Below are 9,765 nucleotides of genomic sequence, written 5' to 3' on the forward strand. Positions count from 1 at the left end.
CAGAAAAACAAAGGGGATGATTGGCCCAAGCTTGCTTTTGTTCCCACGGTGGAGCATAGCTGCACAAAAGATCCATCATAGTTGCAATATACACTTGAAACTGGTCTTCAATCCGGATGTAGTTGCCTCAAGCTTGTTTTCCAAATTTGTCTTGAATCTAATTGCGTCAAGTTCCTAAATTCCGACTACTTTGACGAACAGGACAATGCATCGTTGGACGGCTGTTTTCTCTTTATATCAATGATTAAAGTGAAGATGGAATACAACGAAGTGAATTATTTATTATCTACTTCAACGCTAAAACTGCGTTGAGGTTTTTCCCTGCAATTCATACTATTCGTTTTTTTTTCTTATAAACATTAAAAGATAGAACCAAGTATAACTAAATTTAATTAATTAAGTAATTATACTAACAATTATTACTACAGATGAATTTTTCATCTTCACTTTAATCATTGATGTATAGAAAACAACCGTCCAAATTAAATTTTTTGGCTAGAAACCCCACTCCAATTGGATTCAAACTTATTTTTAAAGCTCGAACTATATTCAAGATAAAATAAAATAAAATTAAAACTCATTCACTTTATAAAATATAAGCCCAATTCTCATGTTAATTAATTATGGTTGAATTCAAATTTAAATTGAATTTTTAATATTAATTAAAATAATAATAGAATAAACTCGATTTACATTAGAAGATACAAATTCAACTCACTTGATAACTCAATAAAGATGCATGAAAAGTTACATAATTAATTACGATCACAAAAAACTTTAATTATCCCCCAAAAAATAAACAAGAGACTTCAAATTTCAAAAGCGTGTAACAGTTTAGTCAAATGGCAGCATTCATATAACTAAGGGGCATATACTTTTGCAGCAGATGAAAGAGAAAACCAAAGCTTTCTTCATGAAAGTGATACACTAATTTGACAGGAAATATATCTACAACTTCTAATGGTACACTATTACATGTACAAAATGCTCAACTGATACATACAGAAACATCAACCCAAAATGTATGTATCACTAAGATGCAATCTTTTTAACATAAAACTGACCGATAACAGTTCCCGCACTGCTTCAACTGAGTAAAAAGCAGTAGCCGAAATCAATGTATTGTGCCTGCAACACAAATGCATTGCAAAGAGGAAGTTTTAGCCATAATTGAATGATTTCCTCCAAATGAGAACTTTGTCAGTTTGATAGGGTAATGTTTTATGATGGCGAAATTGCTAGGCCCACTTCAATGACCATTTTCAATCAAAGCAATTAAAAATCAACCAAAACTCACCATTTTTTTACAAGCCACTGGAGAAAGCCTTGAAAATATCTTACAGAAGAAAAGCGGTGAAGAAGACTCAAAAACTAACTGCTTCAAAATCTCTTGCCTTTTGTATTCCGGGTAATGAATGAACACAGACATGCTTAATTGTCCCCGAAAGCCATAGATTGCCCTAGCACTGTTCTCACACGGAGCTGTACAGCCATATTCTTTATTAGGTTAACCAGAAAAGTGATGCGAACAAAAAACAGATTCGAAAGATAAAAAAATAGTGACCTTAACATCAACACAAGGATCATTAACCATATTCTTTATTTGAGAAACTATCCCAGCATTGCGCAGCTTTTCAAGCCTGCCAGGTGCACCAGGACTCGATGGACAAGTAAGATTCACTATTGTCCAGACAGTTGCTGTGCATAGCCGGCTATCATTACTCTGCAAAAACTTAATCACAAAAGATTGATTCTTGTCACCCATTTGTGTAAAGAGTAGCTGCATCACTGCTTCCTTGTGAAACTCATTCCCACTTGCCACATTGCACAGTGCATACATTCCCTATAGGGCAAAGAGTTCATAATAAGGTAAAAAGAGAAATTACAAGCAACGCAATATAAAATCATGGCACTATCATATATTATTCTTGTTATTTTAGTTGTCAAAATATACATCTATGACATTTAAATCCTTATGACTATATATGGAAACCAAATCAAACCCTTGCAAGATACTAGCCAAAATTTTTAATGGTTGTTGCCTTGAATATATACACAAATAATCACAGTTGTAATTAGCTTATCTTAGGTTCACACACATTGTACTTCAATAGATGAAAAACAAGTCCATGAAAACTAACACATATTGTGAATTCCTACACGCTAATGCACAATATACTCTCTCTGTATATGCTATAACAATATGAGCTTTCCATCAACTAAACGAGTACAATAATATCACAAGAACTTCAGGCAACTTGTCAAGATCCGACTAGCCAACTACCAAGTCTGCAAAATTTCTCCTCGAATCATTAAATGCAAAAAACCAAAATAGCATAAATAATTTGATGAAAAAGGTTGTAGATAATTATGACACTAAGAGAACTTTGTCCTCGTTAAGGATGCAAAATAATTAATCATGAGATCTTCATTTCAAAGGTAGATGAAAGTTCGTTCAATTTTTTGTGCAAAAAGCAGTTACAATTATATTTAAAAAACAAAATGCTTGCTTCAATATAGAATAGAAGTGGAATTATCAAATAAAAAGGGCATAATTAGATGTGTGCTAATATCTAAGGTTCCACATAGAGAAATCTTTATTGGTTACAAAGACAAAAATAAACGAAGAGATGTGATATTTTTTTCAAGTAAAGCTGTGACCTTCAATCCAACTTCAAAGCAATTTTAAATTTTAAACAATTAAAATATAGAATGTTAAATAGTAACTGCAATCTACTCATTATTTTCCCAGAATCCAAACCTGTATCCCTATCTCAGCTTTTGAAGCACACTGTAATTGTCTTCCAATGGCCCCTAATATGAGGCCATCTTCAGCAAACACGAACTCAATTAAGTTTATACATCCATCAACTAGATTACGAACAAGGGCCAAAGCTTGCTCTTGCACTGAAGGCTCTGGATCTGCAATGTACATGAGTATTAAGCAACAACTTGATTTGATCTTATGTCAGCACATAAGCAAAAAACATCATGAAAAATCATAAATCTTATTACCACGGATAAGGCTTGATAACAATGATGCAGTGAGCTCTGAGAAAACACCTTCTTTCAACCTATTGTCTGCTTGGAATACAAAATTCTTCAAAGCCCACAAAGCATTTGACCTGACAGAGGATTCCATGGACTTTGCTAACTGAACCAGCTGTTTCATCCCTCCACATTGTACAAAAATAGATTTACGTGTTGTAAAATCAACCACTATGTTGCTAGTGGCACCAAGTGCAGCAACCTGGAAACAAAAAAGATTTAATGACAGTGTTAACATCCACCCGATTCATAAGTTTTTGAGATCCAGTGGAACAAGATGGATTAGCTTGTGATATCAGACAACATAATTGTTGGACAATTAGTATAAAGTTAATCTCCATGATGTGGTTCTTAATCATTAATCTTTAGTTGATATAAAAACTAAATACAGGTATTAGCGGAGGTTGAAGCAGTCTTTCAGGTCAAAAGATTGCAGCTTCCAAACTTTACAATACCATCATAATATTGACTTGTCGTGGTACCAAATTGTATCTTGATAATTTTGTATTAAAAAGGAATGAAAAAGAGAACACAACCCATACAACATCTAGCAAAGGAAAAGTATCCTGATTTCTGCTGCCACCTATAAAGGCCATGCTCATTGATACAAAAGGTCAAAACAGCTCACTCAACCAGACAAAACCAAACTAAAAAAGAAAGAAAGAAAAATTAAATGGAATAAATTCAACTAAATGACAATATATTTTGAGAAATTATTTGGTACACTGTCAGTGGAGTTTTTTTAACTCCACAAGCACTGTTAAATGAGTGACAACGGCTAATTTTGATTAATTTTTATCTTTTTAATATTATACAAGGACACATGGGGAATTCTAAACCCTGCTTGTGGAGTTAAAAAAACTCCACTGACAGTGTACAGAATAACAATCCATTTATTTTATAAAATTAGATTAAAACCAAAAGCGTTTTTTATAATTAGGTTGACCTACCACATTTTATTTTTCAATGATATGTTTTATTTTTAGCTGTCTTTAGCCAATTCAGAGTGTCCGATCCATAAATAATAGGAAATAAATTAGAAAAACAAAATTTGCTTGAAATCTGATGACAACTGCAAAGTTGACATGAAATTTTTACAGCTTCTATCCCTTTTGGTTTTAGACCATACAACACAGATATTACCTATCAATTACAATGCCACTTTAGCAGCTTGATTACCTGGACAGAAGTTGAAGGATCAAGAAAAAGCTGAACCAAAGGAATCACGATAGTTTCATTCATAAAATAACCTGCACTCAAATTCTGTATTGCATTGCATCAGCTATACTTGCAAATAAAAATTAAACAAAATACTGCAAAATTGTTATCACATGATCACATCACAAACCTTGATTGATCGAGTGACACTTCTCAAACATATACAAGCTGCAGCACGTACACCAGCATTATAATCAGTTAGTGCATCAGCTAACAAATTCAACACCTATATCATGAGAAAATATTAGAAACTTCAATGTAGTTGAAGATTCACACAAATAAGAACCTCCAATGAGATTTGATTGAGAAAGTCCCTTAAAAGAAACTACAAAGAAATGCTTGAGAGAATGCCTTCAAAGAAAATTACCATAAATTTGCTTCAAGGGAACACATCAGACATACTGAAGTTTTGAAAATCTAATTTATAACTTTACACTGAACAATATAGAATAACCATAAAATAGAAAAAAAAAAAAAGAAAAAAAAACTTCAAATTTGTCTAATTGTGATGTGAGATCTACTTCAGGGTAACCGTAGACATATAGGGATAAATAATTTTTGTCAAATTGCAGTAACTGCTGTTTTGGAACTTTGATGTTTCTTTTGTTGTCCTGGCAAAGTAGTGCCAAGCGATCCAACCACAAAGATTAGAAAGTTCACTTAAGCAACATAAGAATAAAGAACCTTTTAGCCCTTCAAGAAGCAAAAGTAGACATCTCTGATGAACTTTAATTGAGTGTCGGCATTATGCAAGTGGAGAAAATCTATTTTGATGCTAAAAGGCCATTACGAACACCATCACCTAACAGTGAGAAAGTGCTGGTGACTAAAAAGATAGCCAAGGTGATCCCCTATGTCAACTTTCCACCGGACAATACTTTTAGGAATGATGCCAGCAACTTTGTTTTATTAGAGTATGCCCTAGTTGACAAGATATACAGGCAAAAATGCTTATGAATCACTCTGAAATATGTTATTAAACGGTTTCCTCCATCATGATAAACAAAAATAAAGAGTTGTTAAGTACTAAGTGGATGGAACTTTGGGTACATACCTTGCATAGAGATTTAAGAGTTATAATTACAAATCCTTATATATATTCCAGATCATTGCATTGTCAAGAGAAGGTATTGACAATGCTTAAAGGCCAGTACATTTTAAGCCTCCTTACTCGTAAAGTAAGTTATCAATCTCATCATTTAAGTATAGAGAACCTTAGGAATAGCATGAGGTACTTGTTATGAAAACAAGTCCATTGAAAATGGCCCAGAATTTTAAAATTGATTTGATCATTGTTGTACTTAGTTACATGATTGTATAATATAAAAAGAGTTCTTAAAACACATTTTTGGTTTTTTTTTTTATATTGATATTGGTGATGTTTTTCCTAAGAACACAAGTGCAAGATTTTTGGTATACTTCATATCAATTTCAGCTTGAACATGTTTCTCATTGAAGAATCCATAAACAAGCTTTTAGGGTCTAAACTTGTCTACAAAATTGCTAGAATTTGATTGATATGGAGTTGTTTAGTCCCAAAAATAACTCTCAAAGAAATGCAAAACAGTTTGCATGCCAAAGTGTTTTTGAGAGTCTTAACCTTTTTTTATTCTTTTTGTAAAACAAAACTTGCTAGCATTAGTTCTTGATCCCTACTTGAAGAAGGCTTAGGCTTTGTTGCTGTGTGAATACCATTGGAGGCCAAAGCCTTGAATGGCTCCAAGGCTTGACTTGGTTTGGCCTATCACAATATTAAGAAATCTCAATTAAGTATGATTTTTAATCACATGGTGTTATCTATTGTTTTAGTTATGTCAAATATTGTAAGCATGACCAAAAGAGGATATGGTTTATTCAAGGATTTGTTCAAGGATTTGTTCCACAGTGCAATATCATGTTCAAGGATTTGTTTGTCTATGCTTAATAGTCATTTGAGCATTTAATAGAAACCATCATCTATCCCATTTCTCTATCCATCTCCAGATTCTACAATTTTATCACAATTAAGACAGATTCATAGTGTGTAGTTATTTTCTAATGTGAAAATCAAAAGGTAAACATGAAACTAAAAGCAATTAACTGTGCAAGTTAATTTGTTCCAGAAAAAAACAAACCTGCAACGAGAGGAATTTAGACCTGCAACTTTCCAACTTAGAGCACATATCAGCTAATGCAAGCAATATTCCCTCATAACGTCTGGGATGCAATGAACCTTTTTTTATGTGGTGATGTAGTTTATCAATAGCATTGGCCTCGAGTGCTAGTTTTTGAAGATCCTCCTTTTGCGCAATTAAACTGGAGAAAGCAAAAGGAGCCTCATCTCCAACTTGACCAGGGTCATCAAGAAGCTCAAGTAAAATATGTATTAATTTAGTCTTGATCCCTATATCTTGCAAGAAGTGAGGAGAAGCATTCCTTATAACAATCAAGCACATGCAAGCTAACAACCTTGTTCGGGGGTACCTATCCTTCGCTAAATCAATAATAGAACTCAAAGGTCTTCCAATTTCAGGTCCAGCAAATTTTGAAATAACTTCTGGGTTATTCCTAAATATTGTGGCTAAAGACTCTAAACTAGCATCTCTCTGACTTAAAGAACCACCTTCAAGAAGACTATTCAGCTTCCTTAAAATACCAGCATCAAACAATGCTTTCTGCTCCAAATTTGTCTCACAAGAGCGAGTTATTATGCTTGCACCAAGGCCACTAACATTTTCCTTCTCACTATTTAGTAGTGAGATAAGGAACTCCATATTTTTCTGTTGAAGGAAATCATATTTTGGGGCCAATTTTGATTGATATATCATTCTAAGGGCACGGGCAACAGCATCTACCACCTGAAGAAAAGGAAAGCCATATAAGCTATTATAAAGTAAGATATACACAAAATGGAATAGAAAACTCAAGGAAAGCTTAAAACTAGATGCATGCATAAGGATATTATTGGAAAAGGTCAAAAGGGGTAAAGATTCTTTCTGAAAGTCCCAAATCTGCCATAGAAAAGAGAGAGAACTGATCACCCACCACCTTAGGAGCAGTGCTTTCAGAAATAAAAAATCTACCGTTTTTTCTTTTTCTTTATTCTTTTGAAAGGGGGGAGGGGGGCACCTTGAAGCTCTGGAATATTTTTTTGAATGAACCATGTGCCGATATTTGCATTGAGATTAAATAAACATAAACCAACTAATGAGCACTCCAATGTGTGACCAAGCAAATCATGGTCAAGAGAATGAAACTTGTCTCCTATGGTTTAAGATGAATGAAATTGGTGCAGACTGTACCAGACTAGACGGCCAAAAAGGCCCAGATCGTGATGTCTTCCTTTCCTTTGAGCAATTTATCTTAATATTGCCCATCAAACAAATTACCACTTCAGATTTTTTTAAGCAATTTGACAAAGAATGCTAGAAACTAATTTCCAAAACAAACAATAGCTCTAATATCCAAACGATTTGTTATTGTAGGACACTTTCAACACATAATTTTATTTTACACTTTCAACACATAATTTTATTTTACTTTTCTTAGAAAGAAAAGGAGTTCATCGGCATTACAGAATTACTTTTTCCCATCCTTTCTGATATCCGCAAAGAACCGGTATATTGAAATAGTACAAAGATATTTGGCAGACATTAGCACCTTAACCGGGTTAACAGAACAATCCTCCTCATTAGGAATATAATCTAACTATGCATATTCCATTTAAAACAAAGACATCAATCTAAATTCCATTTCTCCTCCCTCTTATTTTTTTGTCTTCAAAATTTCCCAATATGGAATAGATGCGAAGTTACAAATAAGCAAATCTTCTTTTCTATTGACTAAAAATAAGTTCAAAAAAAAAAACTACAAACCAACTAAAAATAATATCAATTAAAGAGAAACAAAATAAAATTAATTACAATTTCAAATTTTTGAAATCTCGAATTCTCCTTTTTGTTCTATCAATTTCCAAATTTCCATGCACAATTTTAGTGTTTAAAATTAAAAGGATAGAAAAGAATCACCTTCTCATTAGGATTTGCGAGAAGACGCAACAGATTAGGGAAAGCACCGGCGTCAAGCACGGCTTGAACTCCGGCGTCGAAGCCACAAGCGAAGCTGCCGAGAGCCGCTGCTGACTGGACCAGAATGTTAATTGTATTGTTGCTGTCGTTGTTGCAGTTGTTATTGTCGGTGACGTCATCGATTGAATCAGCTAGGATGCCGGCGACGGCGGGGACGGCACCGAGCTTGAGGAAGGAAAGCTTCTTTGTACGATTCCCGATAATTTGGTTTTTAACCTCGCGAAGGGCCCTGACCTTGACCTCAGGCTCGGCGGAGGTCAACCGCGAGAGGAGTTCGCTCGGCCGGGGCTTGTTGACAGTGGCGCTTGGCATGGCGGGGGAAGTGGCGGTGGCGAGCCCCACGGAATTGTATAATTTATGTTAGGAGAAACGAAATGCTTGGAGGATTTTGAGTGGTGCTGTTTAATTTTGGTAAGGTTTTAACTTAAACACGATTACAACCGAAATTTCCAATTTTCTTTTTTATTTTTAGTAACAATTTGAGTTTTCTTTTCTCCACCAAATAGTCTGACAATGTTAATGTTTGTAAACATTTTAAATTTCACCATCAATTTTTACGTGGGTTTGAGAATACCTAATGAGAGTTTTATTTATAATGCTAGTCCTCTAATTATCACTCAATTTTATTAAAGATAAAATAATTTTTAATTTTTATTTTCAATCACTAGTTATAAAATAGCTAATTGAATAACTTTTAAAATTAGTATAATAACAAATTTAATTATCAAAATTTAAACATTATTCTAATTTAGTCTTAATTCTAAAACATTAGCCATCAACATTTATACATTATATAATTTGGTCATCCGCTATTGTTTTGCTTTTCTTTGAGAACTTTCGCCTAAAAAGCTGAAAAAATAAATTTAACAACTAAATTTGATTGAAAATATATCAAAAATAGAAACACCCAAAAACTTAATATCATAATTTTCACATTTTCTCGTGATACTTCTGATTCTCCACTGTTAGATTGAAAACTAACGACTTAGATAACGACTTAGATGACTCTGTCTTGGTAGTTTACTCTTCATCAATTTCACAAGATTTACATTTGTATTTTTTAAAATCAGTCTAAGCGAATTGCTCTTGTTATTGACAGGGCTTGTCGCTTATTAAGTTAACTCATTATTAAAAGGAAAATGAAAGTTGCTTTTGAAATCATCAATATTCGAAGCTGGAGTCGTAATAAGCTTAATTAAGTATGAGGAGTGAATAAGTTGAGTTAGAAGTTCAAACTAAGTTATAAATTGAACCTGCTTCATCCCTTTACAATGTCTTTGTGTTGGACGTCATGGCAAAATGAACAACAACAACAACTTAAATTTCAGAAAATGTCCAATTCAAGTCCTCAAAAATAAAAGGCTCTTGTTTTGTTAATTCAACTCAATTTTAAGTCTAACAACTTCATTTTTTTTAAAGCTTTTATTTGTTT

The 9,765-nt window shown here is 33.4% G+C and overlaps 1 protein-coding gene across 1 annotated transcript; it reads right to left on the reverse strand.

Moving 5' to 3' along the window:
- Window positions 1-776: 776 nt before the first annotated feature.
- LOC108454005 (uncharacterized) lies at window positions 777-8,883 on the reverse strand. Its single transcript, XM_017752282.2, has 9 exons — window positions 8,274-8,883; window positions 6,381-7,103; window positions 4,397-4,492; window positions 4,228-4,311; window positions 3,016-3,250; window positions 2,762-2,922; window positions 1,565-1,843; window positions 1,298-1,482; window positions 777-1,128 (listed from the first exon to the last, which is right to left on the reverse strand). The coding sequence occupies exons 1-8, from the start codon at window positions 8,643-8,645 to the stop codon at window positions 1,432-1,434; spliced, it is 2,001 nt and encodes a 666-aa protein (XP_017607771.1). The 5' UTR covers window positions 8,646-8,883; the 3' UTR covers window positions 777-1,128; window positions 1,298-1,431.
- Window positions 8,884-9,765: the final 882 nt, after the last annotated feature.

The sequence above is a fragment of the Gossypium arboreum genome, chromosome 9 (genome assembly GCF_025698485.1).
Source record: "Gossypium arboreum isolate Shixiya-1 chromosome 9, ASM2569848v2, whole genome shotgun sequence".
Taxonomy (NCBI): Eukaryota; Viridiplantae; Streptophyta; class Magnoliopsida; order Malvales; family Malvaceae; genus Gossypium; species Gossypium arboreum.